This window comes from Bos indicus, chromosome 7, assembly GCF_029378745.1.
Source record: "Bos indicus isolate NIAB-ARS_2022 breed Sahiwal x Tharparkar chromosome 7, NIAB-ARS_B.indTharparkar_mat_pri_1.0, whole genome shotgun sequence".
Lineage (NCBI taxonomy): Eukaryota > Metazoa > Chordata > Mammalia > Artiodactyla > Bovidae > Bos > Bos indicus.
This window is the reverse complement of record NC_091766.1, coordinates 58,189,035-58,207,023: the sequence shown is the minus strand read 5'-3', so window position 1 is coordinate 58,207,023 and position 17,989 is coordinate 58,189,035. Positions and strand designations below refer to the sequence as shown.

Sequence of the window (17,989 nt, the reverse complement as noted above, 5' to 3'; positions counted from 1 at the left end):
TCAGCTTGCTGTTTCCCCTCCCCCCCGCAAAAGAATCTAGCTGAGATTTTGATAGGGATATAGATAGAATCTGTAGATCACTTTGAGGTCACACCGCTTTTTCCACTTAAAGGTATATTCTAGCCAAAGACCTTAATAGTATATAGAGATACTTCTCATTCCCTTTCTCAGCTGTGTAGTGCCGAATTTTATGGATGTTACTTGTTTATTCAACCTGTTTCCTACTGAAGGACATTCGGGTTGTTTCCAGCCTTTTGCTATTACTGATAAAATAGTGAAAAACTTTTTGCATCTTGCCTTTTGTATTTTGGCCAGAACAACTTTGGGGTAGATTTCTAGAAGTGGGTTTACTAAGATAAAGCATATTAAAACAAAGGGTAAAGGAATATGTAATTTTAGACTCTGAATTGCCAAATTTATATCTATAAAGGGTGTATAATTTTTAATTCCCACAAAGAATTTCTGAGAGTACCTATTCCCCACATTCCCTTTCTAGAATATGTTGTCCAGTTTTCCTCTTCAGGAAAACCCAGCAGTAGAGTTAAGAAGATTTGAAATTTATAAAATGCTTTTTCTCTGTCTCATAAGTAGCCTTACAATATTCTCCAAGTAAAAAACACCTTAAATGCCTTCATCAAAAACACATAGATGACCTCATCCACTCTTGTGTATCTTATATGTACAGTATCGGTTCAGTTCAGTTGCTCAGTCGTGTCTGACTCTTTGCGACCCCATGAATCACAGCATGCCAGGCCTCCCTATCCATGACCAACTACCAAAGTCTACCCAAACCCATGTGCATCAAGTCAGTGATGCCATCCAGCCATCTCATCCTCTGTTGTCCCCTTCTCCTCCTGTCCCAAATCCCTCCCAGCAACAGGGTCTTTTCCAATGAGTCCGCTCTTTGCATGAGGTGGCCAAAGTATTGGAGTTTCAGCCTCAGCATCATTCCTTCCAATGAACACCCAGGACTGATCCTTTAGGATGGACTGGTTGGATCTCCTTGCAGTCCAAGGGACTCTCAAGAGTCTTCTCCAACACCACAGTTCAAAAGCATCAATTCTTCGGTGCTCAGCTTTCTTCACAGTCCAACTCTCACATCCATACATGACCACTGGAAAAACCATAGACTTGACTAGATGGACCTTTGTTGACAAAGTAATATCTCTGCTTTTGAATATGCTATCTAGGTTGGTCATAACTTTCCTTCCAAGGAGTAAGCGTCTTTTAATTTCATGGCTGCAATCACCATCTGCAGTGATTTTGGAGCCCCAAAACATAAAGTCTGACACTGTTTTCACTGTTTCCCCATCTATTTCCCATGAAGTGATGGAACCAGATGCCATGATCTTAGTCTTCCGAATGTTGAGCTTTAAGCCAACTTTCTCACTCTCCTCTTTCACTTTCATCAAGAGGTTTTTTAGTTCCTCTTCACTTTCTGCCATAAGGGTGGTGTCATCTGCATATCTGAGGTTATTGATATTTCTCCTGGCAATCTTGATTCCAGCTTGTGCTTCTTCCAGCCCAGCGTTTCTCATGATGTACTCTGCATGTAAGTTAAATAAGCAGGGTGACAATATACAGCCTTAAAGGACTCCTTCTCCTATTTGGAACCAGTCTGTTGTTCCATGTCCAGTTCTAACTGTTGCTTCCTGACCTGCATATAGGTTTATCAAGAGGAGGTTTGTGACATTGTACAGGAAACAGAGACCAGGACCATCCCCATAGAACAGAAATGCAAAAAAGCAAAATGGCTCTCTGAGGAGGCCTTACAAATAGCTGTGAAAAGAAGAGAAGTGAAAAGCAAAGGAGAAAAGGAGATATAAGCATCTGAATGCAGAGTTCCAAAAAACAGCAAGGAAAGATAAGAAAGCCTTTCTCAGTGATCAATGCAAAGAAATAGAGGAAAACAGAATGGGAAAGACTAGAGATCTCTTCAAGAAAATTAGAGATACCAAGGAAACATTTCATGCAAAAATGGGCTCGAGAAAGGACAGAAATGGTACAGACCTAACAGAAGCAGAAGATATTAAGAAGAGGTGGCAAGAATACACAGATCTGTACAAAAAATATCTTCTTGACCCAGATAATCATGATGGTGTGATCACTCACCTAGAGCCAGACATCCTGGAATGTGAAGTCAAGTGGGCCTTAGAAAGCATCACTATGAACAAAGCTAGTGGAGGTGATGGAATTCCAGTTGAGCTATTTCAAATTCTGAAAGATGATGCTGTGAAAGTACTGCACTCAATATGCCAGCAAGTTTGGGAAACTCAGCAGTGGCCACAGGACTGGAAAAGGTCAGTTTTCATTCCAATCCCAAAGAAAGGCAATGCCAAAGAATGCTCAAACTACTGCACAATTGCACTCATCTCACATGCTAGTAAAGTAATGCTCAAAATTCTCCAAGCCAGGCTTCAGCAATACATGAACCGTGAACTTCCAGATGTTCAAGCTTATTTTAGAAATGGCAGAGGAACCAGAGATCAAATTGCCAACAGCTGCTGGATCATTGAAAAAGCAAGAGAGTTCCAGGAAAACATCTGTTTCTGCTTTATTGACTATGTACAGTATATCCAGGTTCAAAATGCACATATCTAGGGACTTCCTTGGAGAAGGCAATGGCAACCCACTCCAGTACTCTTGCCTGGCAAATCCCATGGACAGAGGAGCCTGGTAGGCTGCAGTCCATGGGGTCGCTAGGAGTAGGACAGACTTCACTTTCACTTTCAATTTTCACCTTCATGCATTGGAGAAGGAAATGGAACCCACTCCAGTATTCTTGCCTGGAGAATTCCAGGGACAGAGGAGCCTGGTGGGCTGCCACTTATGGGGTCTCATAGAGTCGGACACGACTGAAGCGACTTAGCAGCAGCAGCAGCAGGGACTTCCTGGTGGTCCAGTGGTTAAGACTCTGCCTCCCAATGCAGGGTGCATGTATTCAATCCCTATTGGGGAACTATGGTTCCATATGCTGCAGGGTATGGCCAAAAATTAGAAAAAAATAACGTATATCTAAAATTCATAAACATGGAAAACTTAGAATTTACATAGATCTTTTTGGAAGTGCATAGAATAAATGTGAAGACTACCATGTAATAGTTATGATAAATGTTCATTAAAACTTCTTTTTTCACCAGAGGAAACTTTTATGTACATCTCAGGAGACATAGCTTCACTCCCCAGTGGCTCAGATGGTAAAGAATCCACCTGCAATGTGGGAGACCTGGGTTCGATCCCTGGGTTGGGAAGATCCCCTGGAGGAGGGCATAGCAACCAACTCCAATATTATTGCCTAGAGAATCCCCATGGATAGAGAAGCCTGGCGGGCTACAGTCCATAGGGTTGCAAAGAGTCAGACATGACTGAGTGACTAAGCACAGCATAGCACAGGAGACATAAAGACTCAGATTTCATTTATCCTCTACTTTAGTCTTTTCTAACCTCTTCTCACCAAATATAAATAAGATGTTAATTCTCTTTGTACTTTCAGAGCACCAGTCATTTCTCTGTTATAGAACACTCCAGAAACCTAGCTAAAGATGCTTTGTATTGTATTGTAACCATTGTTTTTTTTTTTTTTTTGACCTGAGTTCCTCATTTGAACACTTTGAGGAATATATGCTTCCTCATTCTATCCATCAGCAACCTCAGCATCCAAATATCTTGGTACATGATGAACACCTGTTTATTTAATGACCATTTTACACCTAATTATTATATGTTTATTATACAAGGTGCTGAGGCTAAAAGAGTAAATCAAGGATCCTGGTTTCCTTCTTCTTAAATCTGATCATCTACACAACAAATATTTGCACAAATATCTAGTTATAAAACATGATAAGGGCTGTGAAGGAAAAGTGTAGGATATTGTGCTAGAAACTAACAGAAGGACCTGACTTTGATTGCAGGGCCTCATAAAAACCTCAGAGATAGTAATACACATACTTACTTGCCTGATTCAAACCATAAACTATAGCCTCCGAGAAAATGAACCAAAATCCATAATTTACACAATGACAGAGATTGTGGATGAATTTTAAACACCACACCTAAGACACTGCAGATATTTTCCTGACATTGTGATATAGTAGCTGATTTTCCTCCAGCTCTGCCCTCTCTCTGGACAGAGCTTTAAATGCTATTCTGTGATCCATCAGCTTATCTGGACAGGCTTTGGAGATGTTATTTATAAAGTTTCTCTGGGGAAAATATGACTATTATTATCTTCTACATAATCTCCTGAGATAGTACCTCAGAGATTACTCTAGCCAGTAAACAAGCAAAGGGGAAAAACAACATCTCACTGCCCCTGCCATGTAAAAGTAAAAGCCAAGACCCATGCTCAGATGATAATGAGGAACCATTAAATTATATTCTTACCCATAGAATTTTTCAGGGGTCTGGAGAAAATATATCAGAAGTTACCACTTTTTGTGCTTCGGGAGAATTGTAGACTGCCTGCAGACAGACACTCTAAGTGGGATGAATTCAGGTCACTGATGGGTCACCAATTACCACCTGTGATTCAAAAAGTGGCTGGACAGGCCCTGACAGGGCTGAGAGGGTTCCAGGATATGCTGAGTCATGTATTTTGATTGATTTCTCCAGTGGATGAAGTGGAGAGAGAAAAGGTTCATCCGGCACCTGCTATTGTCTATTCCTTTGCCTCTTTGGCCAGAATAGCAATTTATGTCCTTACTGACCTAGCTGTCCCTGTCTCAAAATTCCAGGGCCAGGAGAGGACAACCCAGCCCTGCTACTAAATACAGAATCCTTACTTTGTCCTCCATGCCCTTCCCGTTTTTAATGCGTCCCATTTCCCTTCACCTGACTAGTGTTTACAGTCAAACTAGACCAACATTCAGAAATGTTTTGATCTCATGAGGCTTTCCATCCATCTCCAGTTCTGATGTCCAGCATTTGGAACTCTATCAGGGAAGCAGGAGCAGGCATATTGTTTTTTTTTCCTTCTTTTTTTAATGTCAAACTGGAATATATCAAGTTACAAATGGTGATTTGGTTTCACTAACACATTATAACTCATCATGTTAAAAGACTCTTGAAAATTTTTTTAATTGATTTTGTAGTTTTGTGCAATTTGTTAAACTTCAATTCTAGAGTTTTGAAAGTAATGATATATGTATAAGTAACATTAAAATAAAATATAGGTTAACACTGTCTTAAAGAATTTGGGAGTGGGATTTAGAATCTAGACTTGGCATGACTTTCAGGTTTTGTAGTTTGGCAAGGAATCAAACCTCTCATCTTCAATTTACTCATCTTTATAAGAGGACAAATACTATTTTTAATGTATAGGAACTAGTATTTGAAAATACATGAGATCATACATGTAATATTTCAGCATAACACCTCAAAAATAAACTCTCAAAAATATGAACTGTCTTCAGTTCAGTTGCTCAGTTGTGTCTGACTCTTTGTGACCCCATGGACTGTAGCACACCAGGCTTCCCTGTCTATCACCAACTCCTGGAGCTTTCTCAAATTCATGTCCATGGAGTCAGTGATGCCATCCATTTATCTCATTCTCTATTGTCCCCTTCTCCTCCTGCCTTCAATCTTTCCTAGCATCAGGGTCTTTTCCAACAAGTTAGTTCTTCTCATCAGGTGGCCAAAGTATTGCAGTTTCAGCTTCAGCATCAGTTCTTCCAATGAATATTCAGTTGATTTCCTTTAGGATTGACTGGTTTAATCTCCTTGCAGTCCAAGGGACTCTCAAGAGTCTTCTCCAACACTACAGTTCAAAAGCATCAATTCTTCAGTGCTCAGCTTTCTTTATAGTCCAACTCTCACATTCATACATGACTACTGGAAAAACCATAGCTTTGACTAGACAGACCTTTGTTGACAAAGTTATGTCTCTGCTTTTTAATGTGCTGTCTAGGTTGTATGAAAAGTATAAAAAGCAAAAAGATATGAACTGTCTTAGGTTTCATGTATGTATGATTTCCTCAAGTTTCCTCCAAGAGTCTATTTATTGAGTCTACCTCCTCAAAATACATTTTTCAATTCATTAAATACTGTCATAGTGAGGATACCTTTCCCAACTAAACTTAAACACACCTATTTGTTTTAAAACAGCAGCAAAAAACCAACAAATATCCATTAAGCGAACTCTAAGGAGAAAAACAAACAGTGCTGATTGGATTCACTGTACATTTATAACCACAAGTCTGAAATAGATATTTAGAAAGTCCTAATTCTCTATTAGGAGAAGGAAATGGCAACCCACTCCAGTGTTCTTGCCTGGAGAATCCCATGGATGAAGAAGCCTGGTAGGCTGCAGTCCATGGGGTCGCACAGAGTCTGACACGACTGAAGCGACTTAGCAGCAGCAGCAGCAATTCTCTATTAATTTCACACTTTCAGTCACTTAGCAGCTTTTCTCCTCAAATCCTATCTTGGGCCCATTCTTCATTCTCAATTGATAACTCATATGTCACAGAAGCAGTGGCATGAGAAATAATTCATCTGCCCAACAACAAACCCACCACATTAGAAATACCTAGTTACATACTGCTTTTCACTGTTCTTGTGCGAGGAAAGAAGAGCCCTGGTTTCTCCCTAAGGCCAGTGCACTTACCTGTTCCCTGAACCACATCTATCTCTTTACCTTCCACAGCTCGCTTTGGCTATCTTCCCCTTTCTATCCTATGTTACCAGGTCCTTTCTCTAGATTGGCTCATATTCTGCATTTAAACTTGTTTATGCACATTAAAAAAAACATACTATACATAATAAAAGAAATGTTGATATATAAAAATAAACATAAATAGATATTTTAAAATGTGTACTGGTGTCTAGTGATATATACAAAGGGACAATAGAACATGACCAACCAGGGTTTACTGTAATAGGACATGAACAACTAAAGTTCATTTTAATAGGACATGACCTACTAGGGTTTATTTTAGGATCAAGGTTATTTTAAGATTTGAAGATTAATTAATTTACTTTGCCACATGATAGAAATGATCTTGATAAAACAAAAACACATTTGACAAAATTTAATACTCATTCATGATAAAAAAAAAAAAACATAGCAAATTAGGACTGGAAGCAAACTTTATTGTGATAATGAAAGAAAGAAAGTGAAGTGTGACCTCATGGACTATACAGTCCATGGAATTCCCTAGACCAGAATACTGGAATGAGTAGCCTTTCCCTTCTCCAGGAGATCTTCCCAACCCAGGGATCGAACCCAGGTCTCCCACATTGCAGGTGGATTCTTCACCACTGAGCCACAAGGGAAGCCCATTGTGATAATGGATATCTACAAATCCACGGTTATCATATGAAATCTTGAAATCCTGAAAACCTTCCCTGTGAAATCAGGACAAACACATAAGGATGTACACTATACTCTGCATTTTTCTCAATACAAATGCAATGGGCAAGAAAGTAAAAGGTAAGAAGGTTGGAAAGGAAGAACTAAAACTGTCATTGTTAGTTAATGACATGATTATAAACTTTGAAAATCCAAAAGAATCAATAGGCCTACTGGTAGAATGAATAAGAGAATTTAACAAGGTCACTGGACACAAAGTCAATATTGAAAGTCAATTGTATTTTGGTAAACAAGCAACAAACAACAAGAAAATTTAATTTTGATAATTACTGTTTGTAGTCATGTAAAAAACATTAAATCCCTGAAGTAGGAAATAGCAACCGCTCTAGTATTCTTGCCTGGAAGATTCCATGGATAACGGAGCCTGGCTGGCTGCAATCCCTGGAGTCACCGAGTCGGACATGACCGAGTGACTGAGCACGCACACAAAAGACATCAAATACCTAGAAATAAATTTAAAGACAAGTATGCTAGAACTCTACACTAAAAACTGAAACTAAAAATAGAAATTAAGGGTTATCTTAATTATAGATATATGTCTGTGTGTATTTGATAAACTGGAAGGTTTAATAGTTTAAATATATGTTCATTCTCCCTGAACTAATCCACAAATTCAATGTAACCCAATATAAATACCAGCAGCTTTAAAATACAAATTGAAAAGCCAACATAGAATTGGAAAGGGCCAACCATAATCAAGTTAATCAAGAATAAGAATTATGTTACTGAATTCTTTTACCAGTCTGAAGCTATAGTACTTAGAGTGGTGTGAATAATATGTCAAGGTACACAAACAGATCAATAAAACAAAGCCTAGAAACCCACACATATGTGATGACTTGACTAATAACAAATGTGTCACTATGATGCAGGAAACGAGATATTTTCACATTGGTATGGGCAAAGATTTCCTAAATATGATACAGAAAGCACTGCCTATAAAGGAAAAGACTGATAAATCATACCATATTTAAATTCAAGTTTTAATGTTTATTTACAAAAACATCATTATGGAATGAAAAGATAAGTCACAGATTGGGCAAATAATTTACATCCTCAATAAGACTTACTTACAGAATATGTCCAACCCTGGTGGCTCAGCGATAAAAGAATTGCCTGCATCACAGGAGACATGGGTGGATCCCAGAGTTGGGAAGATGCCCTGGAGCAGGAAATGGCAACCCACTCCAGTATTCTTGTCTGGGAAATTCCATGTACAGAGGAGTTTGGTGAGCTACAGTTCTGGGGTCTCAAAGAGCTGGACACGACTTAGCACCTAAACTGCCAACCACAGAATATATAAATAACTTCTATAGATCAATGAGAAAAAGAGGCAAAAAACCATAGAAAGATGGAGAAAAAACTCAAGCACTTAAAAAAATGGGGTTCCCAATGGCCAGTAAGCATATAAAAATGTGCCCAAACTCTAGGTCACTAGGAAAATTCAATCTAAAACCAACTTGAATTCTTACATCTTGCTGATGTGAATATAAATTGGTACTTCTTTGGAAATCTGCCAGGTAAACATACATAAATCTTAGGATCCAGTGATTTGATTTCTAGGTCTATGCCCCCCAATATGAGTACTTTTGTTTACCAAAAGATACAAACAAGCATGCTAATAGCAGAACTATTTGTAAAAGTTTCAAACTGGAAACAACCCAAACATCCATCAACAATAAAATAGATAAACACTACTATATACTATATATAAAATAGATAAACAGCAAGGACCTACTGTATAACATAGGGAACTATACTCAATAATTTGTAATAACACATATACACAGGAATCACTGTGATGTACACCTGAAATTAACACACTGAATCAACTACACTTCAATTTTTAAACATTGTTTTGCATAATAAAAAAATTTTTAAGATGTACAGATAAATCATGGTATATTCACACAATGGACTATAATAGAGAAATGACAACATACTTGCTACTTCTGACAACATGGGTTAATCTCAAAACACAACAAAACCAATTTGTACTCCACCCTCCAAAAAGAAAATTACACAGTCCCATGTTCTCATCAAGTTACTCCCTTCAGTCTTTTGTCTAAACTTTTGACGTTGGCTCTTATCAAGGTCACACTATGCATATCTTCCCAAGTCAGTGGGCAATTGTTTCCTCATTCCTGACTTCTCTGCAGCACTTGAAATGGTTTATACACCTTCTTTTCTGAAGTACTTAGTGTCCTTGACTCTGGATTGCCACAGTCTGCTGATTTATTCCTCACTTGTTGGCTAGGTTTTTGGCAATTGCTTCTTTTCTAGTTCCCTGAGTCTTTCTCCTCTATCAGAACTATTAAATGATCTAGGTCTTGAATCCTCAGCCCTTTTCTTCTATCTAATTACTCTCCAGTGGTGCTTTCTTCAAATCCCTGGTGTAAGTAGCACCTATAAGCCAATGATTCCCATGTTAGTATTTTGTGGGACTTTTCCTTGGAGTCTGGATTTCTTTTCTGAGCTTCAGACTCATCATCTATTCAACAGCTCTATCTGGGTACCTAAGATGCAGCTCAAAACTAACACAGGGAAGAGAGAGTTCTTTATTTTGACAATGAACCTGTTCCTCCTCAGATCTCCCTCTTCAGTGAATGACATTATTATTTATCAAGTGCTCAGGCGGACAGTCTAGGAGTCATTATTTATTTCACTCTTTCTTCTTGCCAAGAGGTAGGCACGTTTTCTGAGCAAGGCCAGTTGGATTCCCTCCCAGGATTCTGAACCTTGAGTAGGTGACGCAAGGTTAAAAAATTGGCTACAGCTGACTCATCCCAGCTGAGACAGCCTGTCCGTTAGTTCCTGCCATCTAGAGTCCCAGAGCTGCCTCTGTCCCTCACCCTCCTGAGACCTACTTCTTCAAGCTTTACTTCTGATAACTATGTAAGCTACCCCATATCCTTCCAATGAATCTCTCTTGAACTTAGATTTTCTAATATCTCCGTGTGTTGATTGTAACTAAGGACTCCTTTTTAATACTGAGGAGTAAATGAATGAGTGAATGTTTGCATTATAAAGACCTAGTTTCTCGGCCATTAGTCAGCCAACAACTATATGGAACAATTATTATGTGTTGGCCACACAATAACACTGTTTTTTGCTAAGTTCATCTTCAGGAACTACTCCATTCTTCCACACCTACCCGAGTTCATCAGGGCCAAATCTAAGGAAAATTTCTTCCTATGACAACACTGGATAATTCAGGATTATCTCCCCTTTACAGGGCCCTTAATTTAATCATCTCTCTTCCTAAGTTAACAAAGCTGACAGTGGTTAAAGTAATAAGGAGATATTTTAGTCAGTTATATAGTATTGCAATAGGAAAAGAGTCCAGTGTGAACTGAACTCAACTTTGATTTGTTTAAGAGGGAACAGGGAGGATCGTGAGCTGGGGCTCAAAAGAGTCAGAAAGGTGAAAACCTACAAAAACTGGGAAGGTGGAGTTGGTCCATGTGAAACGCATCTGGTTTGTTAAATGATGCTACATAGGGAAGTTGGGCTCCTCCCTTCCCGCAGAGGCTGAGAGAAGGAGCACTAACTTGAGGGGTTGGTGGGGGAACAAAGAGTAAGTTTTCACGGCATACTTGAGTTTTCTCAGCAAAGCATTTTAGGGGCCTGGGGTCATTCTAGGATGAGGCTTTGAGCTGTTAGAAACAATGCCAGTGTTTAGTTGAAGTTTTTAGAGGGCAAGGTTGAGGCCTAGCTGAGAAAAGGGCTTAGAGGAGCCTGGCTAGAGAGCTAGATCAGGAGAGAACCATCACCACCAGGTGGGCCCAGTGTAATCACAAGCATCCTTAGAAGATGGAAGAGGAAGGCAGAAAGTCAGAGGGTTGAAGATGGAAACAGCGGCCATGAACCAAGGCTCACAGGAAGCTTCAGGATGCTGGAAAAGTAAGGAAAACAAATTTTCTGATAGGGCCTCCAGAAGGAGGCCGACAGCTTGGATTTTAGCTCAGTTAACACTGAGTTTGCACTTCTAACCTCCAAAATTGTAAGATAATACATTTGTGTGTTTTTTAATTTATATTCTTTTAAATTTATATTTTTGTATTTATGAAATATAAAAATTTATATTCTTTTAATGAGGGAAAATTCATTTATAGTGAATGCACAAATATTAAGTGTAAAATATAATGAACTTTGACAAATATATATTCTCATATGAGCAACACCACAGTAAAGATAATAGAACCTCTCACTCACTCACTTTTCTACTACTTCTAGTTAATCTAGTAATCTAGTTAATACTACCTTCTAGTTAATCTCTACATTCCATAGGTAATTGTTGTTCTGATTAGTTTTGTCTGTTTGTGAACTTTCACTGCAAATAACTGTGCAGGGCAAAAGAAAAATAATGTTTCATTATACTATGAAAATAGCTTTAACCTCAAATTCTTTGATTCATGTTGTTTTAAACCACTAAGTTTGTGGTAATTTGTTGTTGTTTTTGTGTGGTAATTTGTTAAAGCATAACTCACTGACTCGATGGACGTGAGTCTGAGTGAACTCCGGGAGTTGGTGATAAACAGGGAGGCCTGGCGTGCTGCAATTCATGGGGTCGCAAAGAGTCGGACACGACTGAGCAACTAAACTGAAATATAATTATAGTTATAAAGATAACTATTACAATTACTTCTGAGAGATGACATATGGGTATTTATTATTTTCATTAGAACTTTCTGTATTTTATACCAAAACATTTATTTTATAGTCAAAGAAACTGAGTTAAGTTTTTAGAACAAAAGACTTTGTAATGCCCAAGCCAGCTCATGTTCAGGCACATTTGTCCACCTGAGAAATTTTAGAATCATTTCTGGCCATGGGGGAAGGGAGTCATTTCATTTCTGGGAGGGGCCTCAGAGTTGTTTGTTTAAAGCTGTTGTTAAACATTTACTGTGTCTGAGATGCTTTATATACATGTTCTTATTCATAAGCAGTACCTTCTGCTATGGAGATTGCTGTCATTCCCGATTATAGATGAAGAAACCAAGCAAAACACAAAATGTAAATTGCTTCATTTACATAGTTAGCAAGTGGTGAGACGGATTCAAACTCCGGTCCCTCTGACCTCAGGGCCAACAAAGAACCTGGAACAGGCACGACAATATGGGGCTGTTAGTGAGGGCGGGAGAGGTGGCAGAGGTGTGATGGGAAAAGAGCGAGGAAACACAGGAGGCAGAAGCCTAGTCTCGCCGCTAATTCACTTTGGCCGTTCATTCATTTGCTGATGCAACAGAGATTTATTAGCCCTTCCTGTGAGGTGGCCACCATTACTGTAAGGAGCAGGAGAGTGAACAGTGGACAGACCTGCCTTATGGAGTTTGTGTTCTTGTGGGGTGTGGAGAATGAGCGACAAAATCAATCGAATTTCCTTACATATTTTGTAAGAGAGTCTCCCAAGATGTCTGTAAGGGAGGGGAGAGTTCAGCAGGAAGAGCAGGGGCTTTGAAGTCCGGATTCCTGGGTTTGAGTCCTGGCTGTGAGACTCTGGGGAATGGCTTAACCTCTCTCAGCCTCCGTTTCTCTGGGTGTAAAATGGGAAAAATAATATTTATCCACATAGGTTGCTGGGATGAATACATAACATCATATCTGTAAAACCCAAAGTAATAGGAGCTATTATGTTGATGCCAGGACTCTGAAGGCCACTCTGCGTTCTCAGGGTCTCTGATCTGTGACGGGTGCCAGGGCTCTGAGTCACACAGGATGGAGTCTGGTTCCAGGGAACCCATTCATGCGGCTGTGTTGAGCCATCTCCCAGGGCTCCCTTTTCGCACTCCCAGGACAAATGGTCCTTTTCACTTAATACAGACAATCTCCTCTCCTCATTTCCTGAAACCACATGCGGACCCTTGGGAGTTCACAGGAACAGGAGAGCCAGGCTAGGAGAGCAGAGGGAGCAGCTGTGTGCAGCTGCAGGCTTAATTCCAATTAACAAAAGCCACCTGGGGATCTGCTGTGCTGGGCAGGTCTGGGGCGATTGGTTCTCGGGTATGGGTTGCCAGGGCTTTGTTAGAGGCCCCTGGGGAGGGGCTCAAGGGAAGAATGTATTTGCTTTTCTTGGATACCAGCCCTGAATGGCAGCCTTCACTTTCTAACATAACCTTTATCTGATGACCGTGTTCTGGGTGGGGCCAACTCTTTGGAGGCTGGGGAGGTTGGATTTTAATTCATCAGGTTCTTCCACTCTTAACACTGCTGCTCCCGGGTTAGTGACCTTCCTCCCCTGAAACCCATATGTGCACGCAGACCGCCCATGCACTTCTCACAGTTGATATATTCATTGCCTCCTGATTAATAGCAGCCTCTCATAGTTATTGGTAATGTGTGGGTGAGCGAGTCTCTCTGCTTGTGCTCACCACTGCATCTCCACAGTATGGATATGTGTTACAATGAGGGTCCCCGGAGTGAGCAAATGCAAGATACCCATTTAAAAACTTACTCATTATCTGAATTTCTATTTCAGTTAAAAATGTCCTGTATGATACTTGGGACATATACCAAAAGGTACTGGTTATTTATCAGAAATTCAAATCTAATTGTGCATCCTGGATTGTGTCTGGCAACCCTAATTATGAATTGTGGTGCTCAGAAAATCTATACATGAAAGAAGGAATGAATGGGACCCATGCATCATCAAATACAGACATTTTACTGGAAAGTGCACACTGTTAGGAGTGGTCGTTTCAAGGTGATAGGATTATTGGAGAGTTTTCATTTTTCAATGTGTTCTTCTGTTTTTCAAGTTGCCATGAGCGGAAACATTTTCAAAGGTAATATGTGTATATGTTTATATAAGTATATTCATAAGCCAACTTCTTAACATTAGTGTAAAGCCTCCTTGTGTTTTCTTTCATCCCGAAAACCAGAATTTTCTGAACATCCCCAGAGGACAAGGACATTTTGAGCATCCATGAGAAGATTATTATAAGTAGTATTGACAGGCCTACAGAGCATATCAGCAAAACAGACTACATAAATGGGTATAGAGGAGTTTTTTAAAGAAAATATTGCTGTAATTTTATCATATGATGCTTCTTAAGAAAACCAGCTCCTGAAGTTTTGGGGATGTAAAGCTCAGTCTAGTTAAACCAGGACATAAAAATCTTGATTAAATTGTATATAACACACTGGAGATATTTTTTTCTTTGATTCACAAAATAAATGTGGGGAAAAAAAAAGCATAAGCTTTTATAGGGAATGAGTTGGCATGTGAGTGCCACCATACAGACAACCTGCCCTGATGCTGTGGGGCCAAGTACCCTTCAAAGTTGTCTTTTGGGGTCCACGCTGGCTGTTGGTGATGGGCACGTTCAGAATGCTATAACTTAATGGAGCAAGGAAAGTAAGAACTACCATTTGTAACATACTATGTTCTGGGCAGTGGGCATAGCTCTTGACCACACTTCATTCACAGAAACAACCAAATTGCACACATTAACCCATTCTAACAATGGGACTTAAGAATTTTGAAGTAAGTTACTCATAACCACACCTCCTGAAATATTACAACGTACTTAAGAGTTGTGCAAAGAGGCACTTATATTCACTATGCTATACTGATTAAGGCATTTATTAGAAGGAATAAAGATGCTTTCTGAAGACTTATCTCAAGGTTTGAAGGACAAAAGGGCCGCTCTCTGTTTAGGAATGCCCCTCCCAGTTTCCAGTACTGAATGTGGCACTAGAATCATGGGATAAGGAGTCTCGCCTCTCTTCTATCAGTGTTAGTGGTGCCCCAGGTTCTAACGCAGGATTCAGTGTCAGGGTGAGAAGAAGGGCAGAGTAGAATGTATGTCCTGTTATCACATTCACGGAGAAGAGAATGTCGTCTAGAATGACACCAAGTAAGCAAAGCAAAATCTATAACCTTTGGCCAGCTTCAAGTCTTATAACACTCATGTTATTTAAAAAGAGGGGAACTGAGTGAAATCAACTTGGCCTACTCGGCGATGAGAGACAAGCATGAGAGAGTAAAATGCTAAGTGTGTCCTTATGAAGGGTTCCTGCTCTTAAAAGAAGAAAATTAGCTGCTTGAACTTTTGAAAAAGGACAGTGTGACTCTGAACAAAGGGAGGCTCATCATTGTGAAGAGAGAGGAAAAAGGCAATTTGATGATTGTTAAGGATGGGAAAGAAAGAGCTGCATCCATTGAACTCTTTACATGGCAGCATTGTGAATAGGCCAGTCTAAATTACTGATTAAATACACTGAAGCTGTATTTAAAATTAACTTCCCTATGTCTGAGAAGTGCATAAACCCTAATAGACCTATTTCCAAGTCACATACAACCATCTTCTTTTCAACTGCAGCACAGAGGCTTTCAGCAAATTGTGTATGAAGTGAGCTGTATTAATCAAAGATGGAGACAGGCTTTTATGCACTGATTCCTCCGGAGAATCTCCCTAAACACACAGTGACATTTTAATGATTTTTCCATTAGTATTTTCTAACTAAAAAGGGGGGGGAGTTTTTTTTTCCTTCACTAGTAAGTAAGAACTGCTTGGTATGCATATTTAAATAACAGTCATACTGAAGAACTGGCTCTTAATATAATGGATGCATTAAAATATAGAGGAAAATGAGCCAGCCACATAAAGACCTCGAAGTAATAGATAATGCAAGCCTCTCTGCCATTTTCTAAGCCTTGGATTATGATAATGGCTTTGAGAGCAGATCAGTCATGTAATGTCTAGCTACTGACATAAATTAGCTCCAGTTGTGTTAAAGCTGGTTTGAGGAGAAAGACAGCACCCATCTTTTTCCAATTCATCGGTGTGTATATGGCTTCTTAAGAAGTATGCTGCAAGGAAATCAGGTTGCTTGCCCATCACTTTAAGGAGAAGGCGCTTTGTACAAATCCTAACAATCAACTTCATGTCCACCAGCGATGCCATACTTCACACTCAGAGTCCCTGCCCCACAATTATGGGGAAAAAGATGTAATGAGTGAGAAAACATCTGAACTCATTCCTTGTCAGCCTATTAAATGACAGTGCTTTCAACAGCAGTCCCCAGTCTGTTTGGCACCAGGGACCAGTTTGGGGTTGCTTAGTCACTTCTGACTCTTTGCAGCTCTATGGACCGTAGCCCGCCAGGCTCCTCTGTTCATGGGATTCTCCAGGCAAGAATACTGGAGTGGATTGCCATGCCCTCTTCCAGGGGAATCTTCCTGACCCAGGGATCGAACCCAGGTTACCTGCACTGCAGGCAGATTCTTTACCATTGAGCCAGCAAGGAAGCCTAGGAACTGGTTTAGTAGAAGACAATTTTTCCACAGATGGGGATGGGGGGAAATGGTTTGGGGAAGATTCAAGCATAGTTTGGTTCATGCTCCTATGAGAATCTAATGCCGCTGCTGATCTGTCAGGAGGAGGAGCTCCCAGCAATGCGGAGTGGCTATAAACACAGGTGAAGCTCACTCACCTCCTGCTGTGTGGCCCTGTTCCTAACCAGGGGTTGTGGACCCCTGCTTTAAAAGAATACTGACCTCAAGGACAAGGGGATATACAGCAACTGAACAGTATTTATAACAATTTTGTTTCTTTAGAAAAGACAAACCAAGGTGAATGAAAATCCCACGAAGATCCTAATGAGGGTTTTGCAAATGCACATGTAGAAATCAGGGTGTGTTTATGTAACAGGGTTGGGGTGAAGGCAGGACTGTCCCATTAAATGTCCAGGAAAACCACTCACCACAAATTAACCAGGAAAGGGTGCTCCAGTCCCTGCATGATTTGGAGCTCCTTGAAGACATTCCTCACTTCATTGCGCTCCACGCACTTCTGTTTGTTCATGTACTTCATCGCATACATCTTCTTGGTATCGTTCTTCTGTACGATGCAGACCTAATGGTGCCAGCCGGAGTGAGAACGTGGTTAGGGAGGTGATGGATTGTGGGCATGAGACAGCGCAAGACTGGTGAGCACCGCTTGGAGGCCCTGTCATGTGCAAATTCTCTGATGTTAAAGTTGCCACCTACCTCTGATTTCTTTTTCCTTCCCCTGTACCAAGTCAATTTCGAAATCTCTCCTTTCTCAGACAAGTTTGCTTGTTTTTGCTTTTGGGGATTTTTAAGACAACATATTGGGGGAAAATAACTTCCTCCATGTCAGGAGTCTTCAAATAAATGACATTTTTATTCAGATTTTAATGAGTGAAATGGACATGGCTCAAAGTTAAGATGAACAATTTTGTGCAAAGAACTTCTTTTAGCAATCACAAGTGATATAATCAAAAAGGGCTTGAAGCACTGGGAAAACACAATGATGTCCACATTTATAAAATTCTTTAAGAGGTTCATATAATGCCAGATAAAGTCGACAGCAGGTGTTCTAAAATGCAAGTTCAATATGAAATATGAGATATTCTGTTATGTTTGTCTCCACAAAGAAACTAATCGGGATTTGAATCTGGAAGTTTCTTATAAAAAATTAGACTGAATGTATATGTTTTATGGTAGGTTTTTTTTTTTTTTTTTTTTTTTACAGTAGGTCTTTAAAAAAGAAAAAAATATGGTACAACTGGGGAAAACAGAAATCAGCTTCTATCCTTCATGGAAAGATTTAATTCTTACACTGACAAGATAACTGTTACTGAAGATACTGG

General features: G+C 39.7%; 1 protein-coding gene across 2 annotated transcripts in view; it reads right to left on the bottom strand.

The window, feature by feature from the left end:
- Positions 1 to 17,989, bottom strand: part of STK32A (serine/threonine kinase 32A) — a 133,727-nt gene that overhangs the window by 76,390 nt on the left and 39,348 nt on the right. For both annotated transcript variants that reach the window (XM_070793775.1, XM_070793777.1), the window contains exon 4: positions 17,078 to 17,229. In XM_070793775.1, the coding sequence (XP_070649876.1) occupies positions 17,078 to 17,229 (152 nt within the window). The remainder of the gene's footprint in view (positions 1 to 17,077; positions 17,230 to 17,989) is intronic.